Source organism: Stegastes partitus, unplaced genomic scaffold, assembly GCF_000690725.1.
Source record: "Stegastes partitus isolate 25-593 unplaced genomic scaffold, Stegastes_partitus-1.0.2 Scaffold34, whole genome shotgun sequence".
In the NCBI taxonomy this organism is placed as follows: Eukaryota; Metazoa; Chordata; class Actinopteri; family Pomacentridae; genus Stegastes; species Stegastes partitus.
The window spans coordinates 1-24,868 of record NW_007577765.1 but is presented as its reverse complement, the minus strand read 5'-3'; the positions used below and the strand labels follow the sequence as shown (position 1 = coordinate 24,868).

The window sequence follows — 24,868 nt, the reverse complement described above, 5'->3', positions numbered from 1 at the left end:
TGGTGACTGTACAAACTGTAGATATTTTATTTCCATACTTGTCTTCTATCGTCTCATTTACACACAGCCAGCAGTTCAGCCCAGTTCAGCCAAGACTTCCTACATTTTTTTAATGTTGGTTGAAGCTGAGGTACTCGTGGCTTTTTAGTTGCGCTACAGAGTGCAGAATTTTTCGTTTTTTCAACAGATATTTTTTTTACGGGAGGAGTTCATTATTGGGCAATTTTTTAAATAAAACATATAGAATAAAAATGACATGGAATAAATTTCACAATTATCAGCTTAGATTTGATTTGGAGCGTCTGAATGTTGTACATACGTCGATTCTTTCTGTTTGTACGGCTCTGGTTCTGATAAACGGGGTCATTTCTGTGACATAAGAAAAGGATCAATAGTGAAGCAAATATTTAATTGAAAAAAACTAATCTTTTATTTAACTATGCTGAGCTTTTGAGGAACTGACAGCTTAGTTTCTATAGTTTAGGACTGTAATTCCCCAGATTCCCCAACTCTTAGGCTAAAATGATTTACAGGTTAGCTCGTTGCCATCGCAGCACGTTGTCATTTAGAGTTCAGCTTTTGTACATGAACAAAAACACAAAAAACTAGCACCGTTACTTTTGTTTTAATTCAGCTGCTTAGTTTCAGTATCATCGCATCTGGATCTGTGAATGTCATGACGAGGAGCTTCACAGCCGAGCTAAGTTTTCTTCAAAACACCTGCATGTTTTTTTTTTTGTTTTTTTTTTAACATTCCAAGCCAAATTGCCCAACATACTTAGAGCCTTGCCATTTATTCTTAGTGTGATTTTAACACCTCGGCTGAGTTGATGAATTCCGATTAGCACCTGCAGTCCATTAGATCCCTCGTGTACTTTGCGCTGAAACGAATGAAACTGGAATCTGAAATGAAATGTTTATAAAACGGCCCTCTCTTGAGCAGCACAATATGCAAATGTAACACCAACGTAAGGGCACTTGTGATTCTGCAGACAACGCGCTGGAACGGGATCGTTCGCTGGAACCTGTAGGGTGCTTGACCTCTATTATGCCGCGTGTCCTTGTTTCAACAGGGCTGGAAATTGGGCATCGGTCAAAAGGGCAGAAAAAAGTGTCACAACTGGTGACAAAGACGCACACGATCGTTTACAGATTTACTCTTCTGTGCTGTAGCTGCCTGAGCATCCACACCATACGCCAGAGGTGGAGCACTTTGAGTAAAAAAAAACAAAAGTTAAATTAAACTGTCACTTGTTTCAAACTGTTTTAAACAAAGTAGCATCTAATGAACTTTTTGATTGCGGCTCGATGGTCCTGATCCATCGCTCCGATCGGTTTACGACGACACGTCTGTGTGATACTGTAATGTTTAAGGATGCTGTCATGTAGCTTCCATCTATTTCCGTCCTGCTGCGTGGGCCTTAATGGAACAAACATCACAAGCCTCCTGCTTATTAATACAGATGGTGTAGCCAGGACGGTGCTTTATGAATTAATTATCCATCCATCCATCCGTCCGTCTACACAATTTGCACTTCAGTTGTTTAATAAAGCGCTAAATGGTTGAGGGCAGAAGCTGATTTCTGACCGTCCACACCTCTCAGGTCGACATGGGTCAAAACAAAACATCGGCTTTAGTTTTTATGGAACGCAAGTTTGTTTTTTAAATCAAAAGACTCAAAACTCTCCTGTTTGATGTTGCCGTTTATTAAATAGTTGTGACTCGATTATCCGACACGAAATGTAAAACCTTCTTTTTTGTCGGATTGTCAAGACGGAGGTCGAGATACAAGGAGGGCTTGATGCTTGAAGGCTCATTCGTTGTTAATATTTGTTGTTTATAGATGTTATAATAACTAGTGTGTTGTTAGAACACAACGCATCGCTGGATTTCACGCCTAATTGAGCGGTACGCTTGTGCACGTTCCGACCACTTCCACCCAGGGGGAGCGCTCCAAAGGGGTGGCTAACATTCCCTATAGGTTCTCTTAAAGTTTAAAAAAACAAACAAACAAAAAAATTTAATGTAATGTTCAAAGAATACTATAGTAACATGTAGTAGTTCAAATAATGTGCCTTTGTTGTTATATGTTGACAAAGATAGAATGTTCCTCTATAGAACATTACCACAACGTTATATGATAACAAAGGAAGGACATTCTCCAAGAAACACTCTGAAAATGTTTTCAGAATATTTTTAAAGCCTCAGCTTACATTATGTTATTTTTAAAAAGATTCTCTAAGAATTTAAAGAAAACGTCCTGCTGAAAACATTGCAACAACATTAGTGCATCATATTCTAGAAATGTTGTCATTTAACATTTTAAGAGGGTTATTGCCAAACATTTTCTGAATGTTTTTAGGGAACGTTCTCAGAACTTAAAGAAAACTTCCTGCTGAAAATCTGGCAACAATGTTCCAGTCAACATTCTAAGACCGTTCTAAGAACCAAACATTTCTAGCTGGGTTATTGGTGGCACTGAGGAGAATCTTGTGTCTCTTACAGAATCTGGTTCATGCAAACTGGTTTGGCTTTTTTTTTTTAAATGAGATGCAGAAAAAAGATTTTGGGGAAACGTCACAATTTGAAGTTTGAAAATCCACCGAGTTTCACTGTTTTTACACTTTCTAGCTCCGATAAATTGTGTAATTTAGGCAGTTTTTCAAGAACATGACATACGTTTCACACCTGCTGATGTGTTTCAAGGTTCAGAGGGTTAACGGAGGAGACAAAAACAGTCTTAGTTACAGTATAATGTCATCCAGAACATGGAGCAGATAGATGATATGGCAGGCTTTAGATAGTGTTTCCCTTATGTGGTGCTGCTAATGTGGTAACTGTGTGTTTTGTGAAACACATTAAACTGCCTTGTTGTTGAAAGGGTGCTTTGCTTCTATTCACTCTCCTCATTCATGATTGTGGTGTTAAATAATTGAGGTGGCAGATGCTTTTCACATTTTTTGAAGAAGGAGGAAAGTGCAAATGTGTTATATGTTGCTTTCCTTCATCTCAGCGGGGGTACCTGTGTGAGCCGCTGCCTGCCTTTGTTTCTTGTTAGATTTTACCACCGGGGGCATCAAAGTCAAACATGACACACGGTGGCTTTCGGTAATCATTTGCTTCAATATCTTCTCCGCTCTCAGGAGTCTCTCCAGCAGCAGCACATGATGGGAGTCGCATCTCAGACGGGCACCGGTACCGGCACTCCCGCCTCTTTGGCCACGCCCCCGACGACGGTCCATCCCGTCCGCCAGTCGTCCATCGCCCCGCCACAACACCTCAAGTCCCAGCGGTCCATCAACACCCCGGCCACCGCCACGCCTCCCAAGGTCCGTCCGCAGAGCAGGAACCTCCTCCTCGACTCCTCCGACACGAACTTACACGGCAGTCAGCCCAAATCACGCCAATCTCAGCAGCAGGCGCAGCAGCAGCACCAGCAGCACCAGCAGCAGCAGCAGCAGCAGCAGGCGCAGCAGCAGCAGGACACGCAGCTGACAGACAGTCCGGCTCCTGGGCTCCCCTACCAGACGAGCTCCACCAAAGAGAACCAGGGCCCGCCTGCAGCTGCAGAGGAGTCCACAGACACACCCACGAAAAGCACCAAGAAGCCTCAGTCACAGCTGCAGCCGCCACAGCAGCATCTGCTCAAGCCAGTTGTCAATAAACAGGTAACCGAAGCCTCTGAACCGCAGAGGAGAATATTCAAAACCTGAGTCTTCATGAACTGATGCACATAGGAGTCAGATTTCTTTAGCGCCTCGGGTTATACAGAGGATGTCTTTGCATTAAGGCAGAGACAGCGTTTAATTATTTGAATCGTAATGAGACAAATCCCCGAGTGAGAGAAGAACCGAAGTCACGACTCTCCGCTGTTGTTGTTTCAGGGTTCTCAATCGACCTTGAGCACTCCGACCATGAACGAGCGGACGGTCGCCTGGGTGTCCAACATGCCACATCTCTCTGCTGACATCGAGAGCCTGCGGCCGGACCGCGAGGGTCAACTCAAAGAGTACTCCAAGAGCATGGACGAATCACGACTAGAGAGGGTGAGCACCTTCAAAATGAAAGTATCCACACTCACTTTAAGTTAACAGAAGGTTAAAAAAAAGGTAAGTTTTTTTGGTTTGGATGTCAGTAAAAATAGTGTTTGAGTTCTCCAGAACCTCTAGGCCATATTTAGAAATTTAAATATTTACAAGAATCAACAGGAATCAGTTCCCAACTTTACACTGTTTTTTAAAGACGTTGCCTCCTGAAGCCAGTGTTTGCTCTGACAAAAAAACGTTTGTGCTCGGTGTAAATGTCTAGATTTAGATTGTTGGCATGTTCGCAAGTCCAAGAAGCAACAACAGCAAAACTAAATATTAAAATGAAATAATCAGAAGTTTTAGGGCTCTGCAGTCCTAAACATCCCAGTTTGTTAGATTTTCTTTAAAAAAAAAAATCATCCAAAAATATCTCTTAATTTCTTGGGACCTTAGAAAATCCAAAAGCTCAACTCAAAATACTGTTTTAATTATGACTTTTTTTTTAAAATTAAGCCTTTCTTGGTATTTTGTGACTCGTTAAAAGCCTCACTAATCGCCTATTTTTCACTGGATTAAGTTGAGAGTTGCACCGAAAATCCTCAAAGCCCTCAGGATGTTTGCAACTAAACAGTTGTTGATACGCTTTGTTTGCAGTAATAACAATACATATAAATAAATAAATGTAAAAATTAGAATTTGCTATTAATTTTTGAAATGTCTGCACTCTCTTGCAAGCTAATTTTGATTCTGTGCGGTATTACCATCATGATGTTTTTAGTTTTTAGAATTTTCATTTAGGTGTTGGAATTTGCACCATGTCGACTTTTTTAAAAATCAGAATCAGAAACAGGTTTATTGCCAGGTATAGTTTACACAATACGAGGAATTTGTTCTGGTGGGTTGGAGCAACAAAACAACAATAAATATACAGTAAAAAAAAATAAATACACAGTAAAAATAAAGTGACTAAAAATAAAAATAAAATCTTTTTTGAAATAAAATAAAAAAAAATAAAATTAAAAAATAAAATTAAAAAATAAAATTAATAAAAATAAAAATAAAATAAAAATATAGAATAAAATGTAAATATAGAGTAAGGTACAATGTACAACATAAAAATATAAAAATGGCTAAAAAATAAAAATAACTAAAATAAAAGTAACTGTAGTAGTGCAAAGCAGAAGCAAAAAATATTGTGTCAAATTAAAGTTAAATTTCAATAAGAACCATAAAACTGTGGAATTGTTTACAAGAATATTGAGGGTGCAGATATATTGATATATTTCTGACTGTAAAATGTCATAGAAAAGCTCAGTCATAAACTCTACTTTGACGTGTCGCTGCCAAAAAAGGTGATAATTCTCCTTAATGTTTGTCACTGAGGTCATTGTGGCTACGACACAATAAAACTATTTTCTGTAAATTTCTTACACCTGCAGCATCGACATCAACCAGCTCTGAAACGGCAGCAGGTTCATAAAGATAAATGGCAGAGCTGCTGTATTGGATCGCAGTAAATTTCACACGTGTACTTAATAAAATGGCCGATGAATGTGGGGAGATAGAAAACTTTAGTTATTTGCTGTTTCTAAAAAGCTCAATGTGTGGGTCAAGAGGAACACACAGTCATATAAACTATTCACGGCAAAAAAATCTGCTTTATTTCAAATGTATTTAACATTTAAGAACGGCCCAAACTTGATCCTTTGATCTGCAACGGTTGACTGATTGGCGTCGGTGAGAACCGAAGAGCGACCCCTCGTTTACGTCCACTGTGACACGTGTTTTAATCTGAATCATTTACTCAACAGTGATCTGAATGAATAACTGATGATAATACAGACAGAAACTCATGAGACAAAATTACCAAAGCGACCAGGAAATAGAAGCAAATCGATTTAGTTTAAGACATGTCGAAGGTTATTAAGCCGCACAGAAGAGTTTGTCTTGGTGCACTCTTATGAGCTGGAGCCCCTCCAGGGGTCTCTGGCATGAAGGTGCCCATCTTCTCTGGTTCCTACAGGAAGAGGCTCCACCTGGTGGCGCAACCAGCTGCACCGAGCTACATGTATTATCTAGGAAAACAGCACTAGGTATTGATTTAACACCATACTTGTGATTGGAACAGTCGAGGCCGTCTGCATTGAACTAGTCGTGTTTGTCCAGAATAATAAAGACCCTCGGTGGGATTAAAAACATTTGGTGTCAGACTGAAGCTTGATTCATATTAGCTGATTTGGATTCTAGGAGTAATAATGGACTCAGAGCTGAACTTTAACAGCCACATTGAGTCAATAACATTATTATCTAAAAAACAACATCAAAGCTATAGTGTCTGAGCCAGACCTAGAGAGACTAGTCCATGTCTGCAGCAGGTCAGACTACTGTACCGGCTGCTCACTATTCTCTCTAAACGGGCTGTAAGACGGCTGCAGTTTATCCAGAATGCTGCTGCTCGAGTCCTGACTAGAACCAGGACCACATTAGTCCAGTGCTCCAGTCTCTGCACCGACTTCCTGTCGCTCAGAGACTTGAAAACAGCTCTGCTTGTGTGCAAGTCTCTTCAAGTCCATCTCTGACATGTTAGTGTCATATGAACCATGTCGGGCTCTCAGGACCTCAGGAAGGGTCTCCTGCTGGTGCCCAGAGTCAGAACTTATGCAGCTAAAATCTGGATTTCAGAAGATGTGAGCCAGGCCTCGACTCTGACAAATCCAGGCTGATAACAGTTCTATGTAGTTGGTCATATTACAGCTGAAATTCTTCTAATCAATGATTATATTGATGTTTGTATGGCTTGATTTTATCTGCCTCTTTGCTTTTAATGTAGTTAATTAATAATTGTGTTTATGTGGACTGATTTGATCTGTCTTCTCCTGTGTGAAGCACTTTGATTTACCTCCAGTATGAATCATGCTATACTAAAAAACCTGCCCTGACGGAGAACCAAAAAAACCCCACCTTGATCCAGACGTCACACATGTATGTCCTGAAAAATCTGAAGCAACACGTGAACTAAACACTGATGGCTTCATTCACTGGAGAGGGGAAAATGTTCAGCTGTACTGGACCTACACATGTTAAAACCTGAACGTGACTGGATGCACTTTGACAAACAACTCAAACACTACATATCATGTTTATATTAGAAATAGAGGAGTTGCATAGAATTGAAGTTGGTGGTTATACTTCAGACCATCACAGCTTTCTCTGCACCTCACTGCACAGAAACTCGCGTCTCAGAACATCCAGACTCCGTACAGACAGAGCGGCGTCTACATTCATAAAGTCACTCATCAGTCAAGCAGCGTTCCTGAACAGCAGCGACAACGTGAGCAAAGTCACAATATTTCTTTTGCTTTGCAGGTGAGAGAGTACGAAGAAGAAATCCACTCCTTGAAGGAGCGGCTGAAGATGTCTCACCGCAAGCTTGAGGAGTACGAGCAGAGACTTCTGACGCAGGAGCAGCAGACGAACAAGATCCTGCAGCAGTACCAGTGCCGGCTGGAGGACAGTGAGCGCCGCCTCAAGCAGCAGCAGCTGGAGAAGGACTCCCAAATCAAAGGCATCATCAACAGGTGATTAGTGTTCAGGTCGAAGTGGTCGCTAGACTTTTGCGTCAGATTTATCAAGATGTTTTTCCCCTCCCAGATGAATAACGCACAAGAAAGCTTATGAACAGCCATGAAGGGTTATAATCCACATATTTTTATTAATCACTGTCCCGTATCATAATTAAACACAATTGAGCAGTGGAGGCACGTCCTGATTTCACCAAGCGGTGGTTGTTCTGGGACCAGCTTTTTGTATGATTTATGATTTGTGACAACAGCTGCCGCTGCCAGTCAGCGTTTGTGATGGCTTCAGGAGGGAGCTGAGCTGCCAGGGCCTGCTGCAGAATTAGAAAAATACATAAAAGACGTGTGCAGAGAGGTGCAAATCACAGCAGGGAAGTTTTTTAAATGCAATTAGTATCGGAGTTTATGCTGATCTGCTGCTACAGTTTTATTGTGATGATTTTGGGATAAGCGTTTTTCCACCATGGAGGTAAAGACAGATGATCAGAGCTGCCTTCGTCCTTGCTAGTAGGATTTACATGATGATGTTTTTATATCGTGCATGACTGAAAAAAAAACAGAAAATAGAAGCTAGGTAGCCGTCCCCAAAGCCACTTCTAACCAACCTCTAAATATAGTCATTTTCATCTCTAAACAGCATTTTATTTATTTTTGTAATTACAGGACACAAGCTTGCAAAATCTATCTTTAGCTAACAGAGCATAAACTTCCCTCATTACTGATGTTGTTGTTGGACGTAGTTTCATTTTCAGTCCTGGGGACAACGAGCTCAAAAATACATCTAGTATGCTGAGCTAAGAGCATAAGAAGTTGAATATAACATTTCTCTGTCTGTCACTATCCTCAGGTTAGGGATACTGTGGGCATTGTTTTTTTATTATTATCATTCTACGGTCATTTCTTGCTGCACAGATACACTATATGGCATATATATAATATATCCACCTAGTGTGTGTTGTCGAGCTGTCGCTACTTTATTCTCTGTTACACGATATTTTGTTCACAATGTTCTACAGCATCCTAGGACTTGGCTCAGCACACTGGATATATTCTTGACCCCAGCTCCCACTGTTTCTCGCTGCCTGCAGCGCGGCCAATAATCCTGCAGAATGTACCCGAAGCTTCGCTAACACCGCTAACCGAAGAGAGTCCAGGCTTTATTAGCTGTTCTGCTAGTGACCAAATACAGAATTTGTCAGAGCGAGAAGCTGTAGAAACAGAATCAAATCCGTATTCTACGTATTTAATTTAAAAATTAATCGCCAAAAATAAATGCTTCAGCACAAAAATTCAGGGACTTTTTGGTTGGACTACAGGTTGTTTTCACACAGGAGACAAGTATGGAAACAGATTAAAAATCCAAATATCTAAAGTGTGTCACCAGTTTTTTTCCACTTGTTGGGACTTGGAAGAATGTTGTACAAGGTTGTTTTTTCCCCCATTTTTTGTAAAATAAATAATCAAGAAATTCAACATTTGTTTTTTCTTCTTTTTTTATTACTGATATTATAATTTTGTGATACTGCTCAAAGAGTATTTCACAACTTTTTAGCCATGGCTGTGCTGTTTCCACAGAGGTGCAGTAGTGAAGTTGTGACAAGAACAAAACAAACAAAAAAATGCCCCGAAAGTAAATATTAACATTAGCATAAAATATGGAAATAAGTCTCTTGACTTTTTGAGTCAAATATTAGACTACACATTACAAGATTTTTTAAAACCCGTTTTTAGTTAATTACTTTCATATTATTTCAATTTGAGTAAGAAACATAAAGGTGCTCATCAGTTTTGACTGACACCAACCATGCTAACTCCTGCCAATGCTAGCTATTGTTAGCTTGCTTCCGTGGTGGAAAAAATAGAATCTAAAGTGCAAAAATACTTGTAAATATCCTCATAATAATATGCAAGTCAGCAAGTTGGATCCGTAACTTCGGGACAAGGATTGGCTTTATTGGCATATTATTTTAGTTTGCGCAAGAAACATACAGGTGCTCATCAGTTTTGACTCATACCAACCATGCTAACTCCTGCTTATGCTCGCTAATGTTAGCTTACTTCTGTGGTGGAAAAATTATAATCTAAAGTGCAAAAATGCTTTTAAATATTTTTATAATGATAAAGTTGTTGTGTCATGTTATTTCAGTTTGAGCAAGAAACATAAAGGTGCTCATCAGCTTTGACCGACACCAACCATGCTAACTCCTGCCAATGCTAGCTAATGTTAGCTTACTTCCGTGGTGGAAAAATTATAATCTAAAGTGCAAAAATACTTTTAAAAATCCTTAAAATGATAAAGTTGTTGTGTCATATTATTTCAATTTGAGCAAGAAACATAAAGGTCCTCATCAGCTTTGACCGATACCAACCATGCTAACTCCTGCCAATGCTAGCTAATGTTAGCTTACTTCTGTGGTGAAAAAATTACAATCTGAAGTGCAAAAATACTTTTAAATATCCTTAGAATGATAAATTTGTTGTGTCATATTATTTCAGTTTGAGCAAGAAACACAAAGGTGCCCATCAATATTGACCGATACCAACCATGCTAACTCCTGCCAATGCTAGCTACTGTTAGCTTGCTTCTGTGGTGGAAAAATTATAATCTATAGTGCAAAAATGCTTGTAAAAATCCTTAAAATGATAAAGTTGTTGTAGCAGATTAGCGTAACATAACATTTTCCGATTGAAAACATTCATGTTCACATTTTATTTTGGGTTTTTTTTCTTCATTTTCCAGACATCGGCAGCAGGACTGTCTGTTGATTCGTGTACAAACACCGATTAGGGAGCTTTTGTCGCAGGTCTGTCATAAAAATGTTGGTCTGAAGACAATCGCGTGGCAAAATCAGGACATGCAAAGGCAAGCGTGATGAAACAGGAATGGTGCATTAACAACTGAGACACTCGATACTGCCTATTTATGTGACGTGGTGAGGCAGCGTTTTTTGTTTCTGTTGCTCCAAAGTGTTGAAGCTGTAAAAAAAAAAACGTGTAGGAGCTTCACAGAATCGGTTCATAAAAGTAGTGACTGAAGACAAACCTATCGCAAAGCAAAAGTGGTTAAAAATGGTCACCAGCATCACTCATTTTCTAGAAATTAGAGATAAAGTGTAAGTCCGTTGTAGTTGTTTCTGCTTATTGATGGAAGAAGCATCAAAAGCCGTTCAACTTTAAGACCTCCACAAAATATGCTTTCATTAAAGGTTCCCCACAGAGGTTGCATTTACGTCACATCAATCAGATTTTAAAGAAATAGTTCAACGTCCTAGAATGTTATTTGCTTTCTTACAGAGAGTTTAATGAGAAAAATATGTGCTGGAGCCAGGAGGCAGTTAGCATTGGCTTAGCATAAAACCATGCAGGGGGGAAACGGTTAGCCTTGCTGTCTGCTAACGTCCTTCTAAATCCACAACACAAATATGGTTTTGACATTTCTGTTTTCGTATGGATTGAACAAATGAAGTACTACATGTTCATTAGTGAGCTTTCGATGGACTGATAATCTTTATTTTAAGCTAAGCTAATTATCTCCTGGCTTTAGCTCCACGCTTAAAAATACCCTGTGGAATTTCCTTGTAAACAAAAACAGTCTATATTGACATAAATATGCAAATATCCACATCTATGTGCACCATTATGTTTCCATCAACTTGTTTTATTCACATTTTCAATTTGCACATAAATAAACCTAAATGGAAATGCAACAACAACAACAAAAAGAAACCCAACAGCCTTTACTCAGAATACTGCAAATAAAGAAAAAGTTCTGGATGAAATGTTCATGCACTGAATAAAAACAGAACGCAACAAATTGCAATGGCAGAAAAGTTAGAAAAACGTGCCACTCAGGCTTCTCCTCAGCCAGACAGATTTAAAATAACAGCAGACCAAACTAAAAGACGTATGTAAAGAATACAAGACAAACACAAAGCTGTGTTTTTACTGTATTTTCTAAACATTTTCTACTACTTGAGGCATGACTCCTAACTATGGCGTCTCGTTACATCTTCTTTTTCTACAAAGGTTTATTGTAGGGATGTCGATCAAGACAGTTCTTAACTAATCAGTACACGCAACAAGCCAAGATCGAGCCGTTGTTTACGTCTGCTGCCACACGTGTACTGCAGATCTGAATAACTTACCTCATATGTACAGCAATGTGGTAGTGCACTGATATTGCTGGTAAAGTCTCAGATATGTGACATCTGCCCCAACAGTTGTATAAGCCACTGGGTCTTAATTGATCCCAAACTGATGTATTACAAATGTACTGACTGGAAGTCATTAAGCCTCACAGAGGAGATTGTCGTGTTGCCCTTTTTTTTTTTTACCAGCTAAGCCCTCACAACACTTTCTGCTCGCCAACACGAAAGTGCGCGTCTTCTCCGGTCGCTGCTGTAGTAAACAGTAAGAAACAACGAGGTACTAAAATCTGCAATACTTGCAGTGTACATTACGTAGGAAATCCTTGTAGATTAATCAACTGGACGTGCTTGAGTTCCTTGAAGACGTTTCACCTCTCGTCCAAGAGGCTTCATCAGCTCTGACTGACTAGTTGGGAGTTCCAGATACTTACGTCCTGAACATAGATGGCTTCTTTCACTCCTCCTTTTAGTGCCCTTTGTCCTTAAGATGAAGACCATAATGTACAGATTTAGGGAGGACAGATGGTTTGAGAGAGGAGTGAAAGAAGCCATCTATGTCAAACTGGGAAGACCTTCCCTCACCAGAGGTGGAGGTCTGAGGCATCACCTCTCACCTGTTTACAATTCCTTTCCCCAGGAAGATGAAACCACATTCACACCCAGCCACAAAAGACCCTAACGAACCCCATTGTGGTAGAGGGAGTACTAACAACTTGGGGGAGGATCAACACACCCCTAATTGAAACCAAAACTCAGGTGTTAATGGCTCCTTTAGGATATAAGTATTTGGAACTCCCAACTAGTCAGTCAGAACTGATGAAGCCTCTTAGATGAGAGGTGGAACGTCTTCAAGGAACTCAAGCAAGTCCAGTTGCTACGATTAATCTACCAGAATAACCACGACCTGGATGATTGAGAATCTTCACAGACATTACGTTGGAAAATGGAATTGGCAGACAATGATGTAAAATGACTCAGATTGGATCGGGGGCGAAAATAACTGGTTAAAGACATCCCGAGTTGAATTCCTGGAAATTCAGTAGAAATTTGCAAGACTTTTTAACTGAAACATGGTTTTTGTGCCCGTGCGAGGAACAACGGATCCTACTCATCTATGTGTTGGTGACAGTAGTGGTCAAAAATTCCACAGGGTAGCTCTAACTTGCAGACATAGAGATACAATTATTTGTACCGATTTAATATACTGACTTTTTATTTGACCAGTTGGTTCCTTCTGGCTGAAAATTAGGTGTTAGTGATAAGTATTCCTTTTTTTGTTTTTTTTATGCCCCAAATCATTCCTCTACCCTAGAAAATGTTTTGAGAAAATGCAGCTTCTATTCATTTTCAAATGGTCCTGGTGATTTCAGCCCTGTTCTACATTCCAATACATCCTAAATTGGGAACAGCTGATGCAGTCGTTCTTTACTAGTGAATCCCATGTCACGGCTAACACCGCTAAGCCTGAGAAGGGCATCCTGTTGCGCACAGTGGCTGTGGCTCACGAGATGCGGTAGGCTATAAAGCCATATCCGAGTGTTTTCAAGTGCCAGGGGCCACAGTGCAAAACTAAGTCAACAAGCCCAAGTAGTTCCACTTCAGTAGACACTGCACAAGGCTTGCCTCCACCGACGCCGACAAAGGAGTTGTCTCGACACAGGGACAAGGAGAAGCACTGAACCTGCCGAACACCATCATCTTCAGGTGTGGTGCTGAAAATGTAATGCTTTTGGGGAGTTTTTCAGCCACTGGCCCAGACAACCTTGTCAAAGTAAATGACATCAGGAGATATAAGGAGTGAAATGAGATTCAGGGGAGAAAACTTAAGGCAGAAAAACCTGGCCGTAGGCAGCGTTCGACCTTCCACCAAGACAGTGTTCTCAAATATACCGCCAAAAATGGTTAGGAAATGGTTACTAGGAAACAATATAAACATTTTGGACCAGAGTCTACACCGGGATGATATCAAGAACGTGTGGACTGACGACCAAAGTGATGAGAAAGAAGACCTGGGCTGTGTTCGAAATCATCCACTCACTCCCTACTCCCTACTCACTATATAGGGATCACTGCATAGTGCACTATATAGGGAGCACCTTGGCAAAGGAACATTTCGGACACTACTCGAGCTATTAATTACGTCGCTCACTAGCTGCGATTTGTGCCGCAACAGCGTGGTACAAACACATCAAATTCACAGTTTATTGCATAGCTAAGAAATCAAATTAAATCAAGCTTGTTGTCATTTTGCTGTACATACCAGATGAGAGAGCGTTTCTTCAGGATCCAGTAACTTAAAGCAATTTAAATGAAGTGGTGTAGTATGTCCAAATCACAACCAAGCGCCGCAATTTTAGTGACGTTCACTGTCCTGATGTTAAGCAAAGTCTTCCGGCTGTAAGTTTTGCAGAATGAATGTCTGGGATAGACAAGACACTCAAAACGTTCACTCTTGCTGTCTCTGAAGGGGGCGCTGCGTCTATGCAGGTAAAGTTAAATTAACAAAAACAAACGGGAATTGTTCGCGCTCTCGTTTGTCTAGTTTCCATTTCCTTTTGCGCAATGCACAACGGTCCATATCGCTCGGTTAGTGGCCATCGGCTGTACACTACTTTTCAAGGTGCATTGTGGGATATTTTGTGTGCACTATGTAGGGTGTAACATTTGCAACTTAACATTCGGACACCCCTACAAAATGGCATGCACCCTATATAGTGCATAGGCATAAGGAGGCATAGGGAGTGATTTCGGACACAGCCCTGGAGATCATCACGAAAGAGGAGGGGTTTCGAAATCCCAGTGAAGACGATGGAAAACACTATTGTGGTGGCTAATAAAGGCTTTACCGCTGATTACTGAGAGAAGGTATGAATCATTTTGGACATATTGGGCACTTGTGAAAATGTTTGTGAAAATGTTTCCAGCCAGAAGAAACCTATTGGTCAACATTTGGCGTAAATCTTTTTGTCTGACTTTCGTTTTCGAAATTTGGGACTATCCCTTTAAATGTAGCTCATTTAAATATCATACCTAACACTAAAATCAAACTCCTTAGATTCAACAAAAACAGTTAATAAGGTTATTAGCACTTATTTCAAGAAACACAGAAGAAACCAAGCCACACTAACTCCAACCATAATCGAAAGAAATACTACGTGGAATGAAATGCTTGTTAAATTCCTTTCTGAAAGCCCGACTTTCTTACAAAAAAGCAGATCTCACGTGTCGTCTCATTTGGTAGAAACCCTACTCCTGGATGGGTGCACACGTCACTATCTTGCACATCCTCATTTCACAAGTTACAGCTGAATCTCAACTGTCTCGGCGGTTTGGAAGGCAGCTGAGATTCAGCTCCGGGAAGCTCTGAGGATAAGCTGTATGTGCCCGCAAACACGTCAGGACCTTAATATCATCATATGGCCGCACAATCCTACAGTAAAAAAAATTTTTTTTTTGAAAGAACACCGGCTTCATAATTCTATTTTTGTCAACCGGTATGTTTGTTTCTATTTCCCTGTTGTCAGACTCATGGCTGTGGAAGATGAGCTGAGAGGGGGTGCCATTCCTGATATTAAGCCTCGAATCCTCACAGACCAGGTTTGTGCCTGTGTCTACATCTTTTATCATCCCTATTCGCTAAACCAGTCATGTCCTAAAACCGTTTGCTTCATTCTTGCATCACATCCAGAGCATTTTTGCCACAAAGCCAGTGCAGGGGGGAAGGAGGGGGAAAAGTTTGCAAGCTGTCATACACGTCACCTTGCTCCCATCTTTCAAAAAGTGCATTTGTCACATCTGAAATAGCATCCCGCCATTTGCCACACATGCCCGAGGGGAGAACGAAAACAGCGCTGATCCTCTAAAAAAAAATCAAGAGCTGGATTTCTGTACAGAGGTTAATCTAGTGTGTGAAGGAATAGCAAGTCAGAATATTATTTACCACCAAAAAAGATTATTATTACACCACAGGACGCATTCATATCGAGAAAAAACCTTGACCGTGACTCACCGGCAGCGTCACGCTAATTCTTCAGGGCTCGGCTTCATGAATGCACCATGTGGGCTGGATTGTGACGCAGGTGAAGAGGCTGTGTGCCGCGTTTATGCCGAAATAACTCAGGAGAAACATTTGCTATCCTTGAAAACACGCCGTCACCTTCTTTCTTTTTGCAGCTCAAGAGCAAAAAAAAAAAAAGTTGCCTCTTGAAAAACACACACCGTTATACAGAAGTGTTTCTCCTCCGGGCCTGCTGTGACATTGAAACTGTTTTAAACACTTAAACAAACACGAATAAACGGCCGAACTGTGCAACCCAATTTAGAGGCGAGTAAAGCAGTTTTCATTATGGCTAAGCAGGATTAGCCTGCAAGCCGTCAGTTTTTGTTTTTTTTGGCTCAAATTACTGTCAGAAGTCGCCGTTATTGGATTCAAGAAGAATAAAAGTGTCGAGAAATGGGAGAGTCTCGTTGCGTTAGATTAATCCGAGAATTAGGAATTTAAAGGAATAGTTTTTTTTTGCTCTCTTGCCAAGAATTAAACAAGAGGATCATGCCAGATGGTTAGCTTAGCTTAGCGCAAAGAGTGAAAATGGGGGAAACGGCTAGTCCCGTCCAAACGGTCGGCTTTCCAGCACCTCTGAAGCTGAATAATTAACATGTTATCTGCATAAAAGCTGATGTGTGGGTTATGTGGTGGACGAACAGCTCCTGGAATCTCTGATGGTTTATTTTGCAATGGCCACCAGCTAATAGTTGGATAGATGTGAAGCCTTTGTTGCCGCAGAACCCACGTCTAACACTGAACATACAACGCTTCTGGCACAAAAACTGTTTTACCAAAGACTTAAAATGTAATAATATGTGTAATTCGTGATTCGTTAAATATGTAGTGTAGAAAATGTATAAAATCTATTATGTAAAATATATAGAGTGTGCAAAATAAAGTATTTTTCATTTCATATAGAGTGTGCAAAGTAGATTGCAGATCTAAAAATCTCAATATACACTTTTAAAACCATATGGAGCAGTCTCAGAAATATAAGCAACACTTTGATCTTATTCCTGCCCGTTAAACGCTTACACGGCAGCTAATAGGAGACAGAACCAGGCTCCAGAATATCAGCAGAGCTTTTTCTCTTCCAGTTCTCCAACATCTGCATCGTATCGGCAAGTCAGCAGCCATCAGAGCGGCTATCAGTGTTCTCATCTAACTCTCAGCAGGAAAGTGAATAACTGTGTTTTCCCCCCCAAAAAAGTGGAACTGTTGCTTTAAACGTGCACCTTCCCTGAGCTGTAGCCGGACAGGAGGAGTAACTGCGTCTGTTTTCTCTCCCTTCAGTCTATCAGCCAGGTCTATGGTGGCCACCCAGGATCCTGACTGCCAGTTCCAAAGTGACCAGAGTTCATGATGGTCACTCGCGTGTGAGAAGACTGATTCAGATGCTCCTACAAAAAAAAACAAAAAACCATCAAGACCAAGTTCTGCAGTGGATCCGGCGGACTACTGGAGGCGTCATCTCACCGCATTCTCAAAAACACTGAAAGACTTTGCACATATTTAAAAACTTAGCCTGTACCAGAACTTGACAATCAGCTTAGCGTGAGAACCGACGTGTGCGGGGAATCTTCTGCACACTGAAATATAAGCCAGTGCCACAACGATGGCAATACTGCACCTAATGAGTTTCTTTATTTAATTGGGAAGAAGAGGTAAAACACTGGGGACGAAGATGGATCCATGATTTACGGTTAAGTGGCTGCAGACAAAATGTAAAAGAAAAAAAAAAAATTTGCTTTTGACACAAGCACAATATCCCTTCAGGCCTGTGACAAGCAACAAGCGCGTTAAATCATTCGCCATCTCTGATCCTCAGATGTGGGGCCCAAGCAAAGACCTATTGTACTATTTGGCTCTGACGAAATCATCCAGCAACATATTCTCATTGCAGAGATATTTTCACTCACAAAAGGTGGTTATGATTTTTACATCCTTTCTAGTGCCGCCATCCCATCGGAAAAGATGCCAAACGAGACCTACAATCAGCTCACGACTGCTTTAAGTACAATCCGAATCCTCTGGTTCTAGCACAGTGTAGAGCCTTGACTTTCGATGTATAGACGAAGTATTTCTTAAAGCTACGAAACCTTTTTTGATAATGGAAGTACTTTAAAATTATCCGAGATTGAGAGATGTGTTTTTTTTGTTCATTTTGTAATAATAATATTAGTAATAATGATGGTAAATATCATGATGAAATATATATTTAACGTTTCAAAGCGGTGATACAAAGTGCTTCAGAGGTAACATAAAGGCCCGACGGGAAGGAAAAGGAGGATACTCTGACTATCAGTGACTTGGTCGAGTTTGGAAGATGTTTCTCATTCTAATCAGAAGACGTTGCATTGTGGGAATTGTAGGATTTAGCTTTTTTTTTTAAAGCTTAACCTGCGACTGAAAATCTGGGGAGTTTGCAGCTCTGATTTGCTGGAGTGCCACTGTTTTTTTAAGGAACATCACATTTAAATTTTTTCGTCACCAGTCGTTACGCCTTCAGAAATGTCTTAAAGGGAACTTTTAACCAGAGTGTTCCTGACAGCCCAGACACTTTTTTAATCAGTTGCAGTGAAAGCTGCAAAATCCCGCCGTTTATTCAATCGACGAAACAAAGCGGGAGCCGTTTTCGTGACAAGGCGGTCGTCAAAGTCATTCACGAAGCAAAAATAGGAAGAACTTGACGGTTCCAGCTCTTCAAATGTAAGAATTTGCTGCTTTTGTTTGTCTACGGTTGTCAGCAGACACTTGAAAGCACCACCCTGGGCTTTAGAACACTGTCATGGGTGTTTAATTAAACAGGTAATTAATTAGCAGCTAATCAGGAAAAGCAGGTTAATAATGACATGAATCGTTATTTGCAGCTCGGAGAGACGGCGTCGGTCTTGAAGGCAGCCTAAACCAGCAAAGCCTCAAAAGTAATAAGTGAACTTTTAAAAACAAAAACGTTCAGGTAAAGGTGTTTTTAGCGTTTTTATGTTAGTTTTGCTGTACAGCACTTTGTACCACTGGTTTGAAAAAAAAAAAGTGGTATATAGATCAATTTTAGTAACTTTGATTATAAACAAGATGTGCGCCTGGAAACAAATCATATTCTAGCAAGTAGTGGATTACTCATCTGTTGTGTTCAATGTTTCTGAAGCATAGGTGTGCTGCATGTGCTTTCTAAATGCAAGGACGAGTAAGTCGGATATTATACCAATGTACAAAAAGCAACAACAACTTTGACACGGCTTTCTTACTGGAAGGCGTCTTTTTTTTAATCCAACCTGCTGACTCTTCCGGGGTTTTTTTTCCAGAAGAGTTGTTCAAAAGCCTTTATACGACATGAAAGAGGGGAAAAAGAAATGGACAGAAATCACAAAAAGAAAGGAGAGACCGTGACAACAACAGAACAAAAAGGGAATAAACGAGCAGGGATATGTAGTATATGTGCATAGGATTTGACTGCCTTACACAGGGCCCTGAAATAACCAATACATTAAAAAAATATAATTAAAAAAACCCTGTAAACTTTGTATATTAAATGTCCTTTTTTTTGTAGTCAGGTGATGAATTAATAAGCAGTGTGTTGGTTAACTCTGTACGTTAGTCAGACTCATTTACATTACAGATTTCATGGTTGATATAATTTATCTTAACCTCTTGCCTTTAAAAAGACATTTTTTTCTTTCGAGATAAATATACGAACTTAAATGTTTATGTTACCAGAAATGTATAAAATAGCTTAATGTATATCTATTCTTATATGTAAAATGTACTCGAATCAAGGGTAGGCCTTCAGGCATGTTGAAGTCGTGGTTTTAAAAACTGATATTAGTCAAACTCTTAATGCTGCAATCCAGAGACTACAGTGCTATGGGGCGTTCATGGGACGAGAGCTGATTAAGTTCCCGGAATAGATAGCACATTTCTGTTCAAGATGAATGACGAATATCTCTTCTAAATAGCTCGCCTATGTTGTGTAACCAAAATAGCAGTGGTGCTTTTAACAATGCTGGATTGCAGTTTTAAGTAGTTTTTTTTTTTTTTTGGTTTATTTATTTGGCCTGCATTGCAATACAGTATTTTGAAATGTTATACTTGCACTTCGGTTTTTATTTTCCGAGAAGCTGCAATCCATAATCTACGGGGAAAAAAAAAATGTTTTTAAAGACATTTAAAAAAAGTATATAATAATATACCCATGTATTATTCTCTCTCTGTATTAGCTGCAGTGGTACAGTGTGCTACCTCTGAAATCATCTCCCTCTTCTGTTGGAGTTAAGGATCCTTATCTGCTTTATTTATTTATGACCCGAGAGGATGCTTTTATTCCATTTGGCTAGAAAACTTTTTATTTAAGAGACAATACAAACAGACGAGTTTTGCTTCAAACCAGATGGAAAAGTCAGGTTTTTGTTTTTTTGTTTGGTTGCTTGTTAATTGCTATTTTTTTGGGATTTCCTGTGGACAGCTTTTGCGATCACAGGACCATTTCTAAAGTTTGTCCTGTTTACTATTGTATTTAAGTGCCGTTACCATTACAGTCACTCGAATCTGCTTTTTTTTTTATTTATGGGATGGTTGTGTTCCAGGTATTCGTCAGACTCTCAGGAGGAACACAGAGATAACTTTTAATATCTTTAAAGCCAAATGCACAAAATACTGAAATTATAATTTTTTTGAGCATTAAAGCTAAATGCTAAATGCAACTGCTCTGTTTTTATTTCGGTCGGCTCTTGGCCCTCATCTCATCCACTTATACTTTCATTTTCTCTTTTTTATTATTTCTGATTTAACAAGACGAAACGTTTTCTGTTTTTTTGTTTTTTTTTGGTCCAATTGAAAAATGTGACAAACGTCCCACTGTAATAAAACTAGATGAGGAATATTATAGAAGATACTATAGAAGTAGAGCTTTATGTTTATAGAATTATGACATTTTATGAACCTTTGTTGACCCGCGGGGGGAATAACTGCCGCTTTGCTGCAGCTAAAGCAGGACCTAATAAAATGAAGTGATATATATATCTTGTATATTTTGAATAAGGGGTATTTAACATCAATCGATATATTTATGTTTCTAAAAAAAAAAAATGGATGTATAGCGTTTTGGAATGAAACTAAATATTTTTCTTGGCAGCTATTATTCTGCACAATTGACCTGCTGTGTCACAAATATATAGTTGGTGGGATTTCTAACTTGAATTAGGCCTACTGGATGTAATACCTTCATTTACTTGACATTTCTTTTGAAATAAGCCATGCCCCCCCATTGATAAGCCATACCCTCCGGTCCCCCTGATGTTGTGTGGTGGATGTTTAATGTTGGTAGTTTTATTTATAATGGTAGTTATTGTAGGTATGATTGCGCTTGTAATTATTATTATTAGTGTAAGTATACTTGATTGATATGATTTGTTTTTGTTTGAACAAAGGGAATGTATTCATTTTTCAGGTGATTTTTCCGAGTGATTTAAATAAATTAATAAATCTCTAATTGAGGACCTGTTATTATACTCTGTTTAAGCTGCATTTGGGTTATGTATTGTTTGGGATTCTGTTCTCAGTGATTTTTTTTTGTTGAAGATCTTCAAATTCCTCAAGGAAAAAAAAAAAAAGAAAAATCAGAAAAGATGAAATTTCACTGTGGAAATTTTTCACACGGACAGCCTGGGGTTTGTTTTCTCAGCGCTCCAGTTCAATAAAGTACAGCCGTGGATTAAAAACCCAAACAAACAGCCCCAGAACATCTTAGTCTCTCTCTGTCGTTGCGGAGGAGGTGCCAGTATTCTGTCTAAATCCAGTTCTGGTCTTAAACAGGCAACATCAAAATTAGGTTGATGAGTTTTTAAAGCTGCACTAATCGATATTCTTTATATTCACAATGTGCTCTAATGACTCTCTATAACGAGAAAAAGGAGCCAGAAAATATCATCTAAAAACACCTCAGCTCTGCTAAGCATCTTAGCATCTTTTAGCTCGCTGCTAATCAGCTTTACTGTTCTGGTTGGCTCTCATCAGCCGAAGCAGAACAACAGACAGACAAAGTTAGCAACCAGTAGACAAAATAGCACCTAAAGAGCCAGGCATTTCTCAAAGGAGTCCAAAAACAGAACCAGAAAGGAGACAGAACGTACACTTAACAAAAACCACTTCAAAATGATGCTAGTGTTTGATGTTGCCAGATGTGTAAACAGGCTAACACATTAGCATCTTTAGAAAAGGATAAAATGCTGTTGATGTGTTTTCAGCTTGTTTTGGCACCCTTACGTAGTCCAAAAAAAAAAAAAAAAAAAAGGAGAGAGAAAGGAAAACAGTTAACACCACAAAGAGAAAAGTGCTTATTCACTTCCTGGTGGAGAAAACCAACTAGCTTAGCTTAGCACAAAGATGGATGCAGAGCAGTTGCCGGACGGAGACGTCAACAATATTGTCTGGCACATATAAAACAGCACATTTGCTACATTTATACACAGATTACATGTTATTTGATTAGCTTTAGAGGTGCTGGAAGGCTAGTTTTGTAGCCAGAACCAGTTTCTGTTTCGCCTTTCTTTCAGTCTTTGTGCTAAGCTAAGCTAACTGGCTGCAGCTGTTGTGTTACCAATATTCTCCCCACCAGGAAGCAAATAATTCTTTAAAAATGACTTTTCAATGGCTTGGATGTAACTTTCCACGGTTAGCTTACTCGAACACTGTAAAACTAATTTTACAAGACACATCAAGTCAATTGGATATTTTAACATTTCAATTCTTAATCAGCTAAAATGTAAACATAGACAGACCTTTAGAAAATGGCTGACACCAACGTTACTGCGGTTTTTATTCAGCTAAAATGAAGCTTAGATCAATATTGATTCAACGACCCTCGTGGTTGGGAATCCGACATTTATTCAACATCAATCATGACGAGAGCTTTCAATTTAGTTTCGGCGTCAGCGAAGGTTCAATACTGATGACATTACAGTGAGTTGATTTTGCCATGTGAAGTGTGTTTTCTAACGCTTGTCACTTTATAGAGAGAAATATAACATCTGACAGTAGTGAGCTTGCCTCACCAGGACAAACAAATATGTCAATACAGTGATTATTCACTGTGAGACAATATTTTAATGTCGTCTGCACAGATGTCAAAATGGCGTAAAAATGTTTACTAGACACTCCGATGTCAACTTGAGATAGATATAACTTTAACATTACTACATAGGATTTTGTGCTCTAGAAACACATTTCTAGTCAGGTGAGGGTCATGTGACAGTTCATTTTTGTCAGGTGAACTTCAAGCTTTTACCTTTCTGGACTGAACTAAATGTTTTGTATGTAGGCTTTTGTGTGTGTGTGTGTGTGTGTGTGTGTGTGTGGTAAAATTACTAAATGGTATTTCAGTTCAGCGTTAAATACAATAATCAAAGCTTCAAAGCTCTGGCAAGTGTCTATAAAGTGCCTGTTAAATTATTCACCCCTCTTAGAAAAGTTCTCCTTTTACCGCTTTTCGACATTGAATCATGATCAATTTAATTTGGCTTTTTTTTTTTTTTAAATAAGGATTTAGAAAAACAAAAAGAAAATCTTTCATCTCAGAGTAAAAACAGATATCTACAAAGTAATGTCAATTATTTAAAAGAAATAAAATGTAAAATGAGCGATTCACCCAGTTCAACACAGGTGCAGCTGGTTGGTGAAGAAGTCTCAGTTAGTGACATGGATATAATCTGAATGTCATGTGATTGTTGTGTAAAGACACATTCTGTGTCGTGACCTTTTTTGACAAAAACGACATGCTATATATAGTATGCCTTTTTTTTTTTCAGGCCAAAATACAAAACGCGTTTTTTTTTTTTTTTTGCAGGAAGTACCTTCCAAGGCTGTCTTTAAACACATTGAATAGACTTTTCCCAATATATACTACATCCTGACAGGTTCTGAGGACATTCTGTAACGTGACGGTTTTTGACAAAAACCACATGCTATAGTATGACTTTTTTATTGAGACCAAAATACAAAACGTGTTTTTTCTCAGGAAATACCTTCGTAAGCTGTCTTTAAACACGTTCAGTACACTTTTCCCACTATATCTTACATCCCAATGCGTTCTGAGGACATTCTGTGACATGACCTTTTTTGACAACAACAACATGCTATAGGGATGCCGCTATAGCTCACCTGGTTGAGCTGGCGTCCCATGTGCAGAGCTACAGTCCCAATGTGGAGGTCATGAGTTTGAATCCCACTCATGACCCTTTCTCACATGTCCTCCCCCCATTCTTTGTCCCCACTTTCCTGTCTCTCTCTCACTAACACGATCGCATAAAGGCACAAAGGCCAAAAAAATAACTTAAAAAACCCCCACATGCTATAGTATGACTTTTTTATTGAGGCCAAAATACAAAACGTGTTTTTTCTCAGGAAATACCTTCCAAAGCTTTCTTTAAACATGTTCAGCACATTTTCCCCACTATATACCACAACCTGATGCGTTTTCAGGACATTCTGTAACGTGACCTTTTTTGACAAAAACCACATGCTATAGTATGAGTTTTTTATTGAGACCAAAATACAAAAGATGGTTTTTTTTTCGAGAAATAACTTCTAAGCTGTCTTTAAACACATTAAATAGACTTTTCCTACTATATACTACATCTTGATGCGTTTTGAGGACATTCTGTGACGTGACCTTTTTTGACAAAAACGACATGCACACTTTTCCCACTATATACTACATCCTGACAGGCAGTATATAGTGGGAAAAGTGTGTTGAACATGTTTAAAGACAGCGTAGGAAGGTATTTCCTGAGAAAAAACACTTAGTGTTTTGGCCTGAAAAAAAAAAATCATACTATACCATGTCGTTTTTGTCAAAAAAGGTCACGTCACAGAATGTCCTCAGAGCATTCTGTAACATGACACGTGTATGTAGAAGGTTCAGTAATCAAATCAAATCAAATTAAAGCCGCAAGCGGCGATGGACGGGTCCTCGCCCTACGCTTGTCGGCCTTTGTGCACGGCGGGGTGTGGGGCAAACCTGCTCCGGGCAGGACTGTGATCCGGCATGTCGAGTTTGGGGCAGATCGGAGCAA

The 24,868-nt window shown here is 39.4% G+C and overlaps 1 protein-coding gene across 1 annotated transcript in view; it reads left to right on the top strand.

Annotated features, from left to right (window-relative positions):
- Window positions 1–17,132, top strand: part of LOC103371818 (ras/Rap GTPase-activating protein SynGAP-like) — a 56,906-nt gene extending 39,774 nt beyond the window's left edge. The window contains exons 15-19 of the mRNA XM_008301275.1: window positions 3,145–3,669; window positions 3,886–4,047; window positions 7,396–7,607; window positions 15,280–15,352; window positions 17,094–17,132. Of these exons, the coding sequence (XP_008299497.1) occupies window positions 3,145–3,669; window positions 3,886–4,047; window positions 7,396–7,607; window positions 15,280–15,352; window positions 17,094–17,132 (1,011 nt within the window). The remainder of the gene's footprint in view (window positions 1–3,144; window positions 3,670–3,885; window positions 4,048–7,395; window positions 7,608–15,279; window positions 15,353–17,093) is intronic.
- Window positions 17,133–24,868: the final 7,736 nt, after the last annotated feature.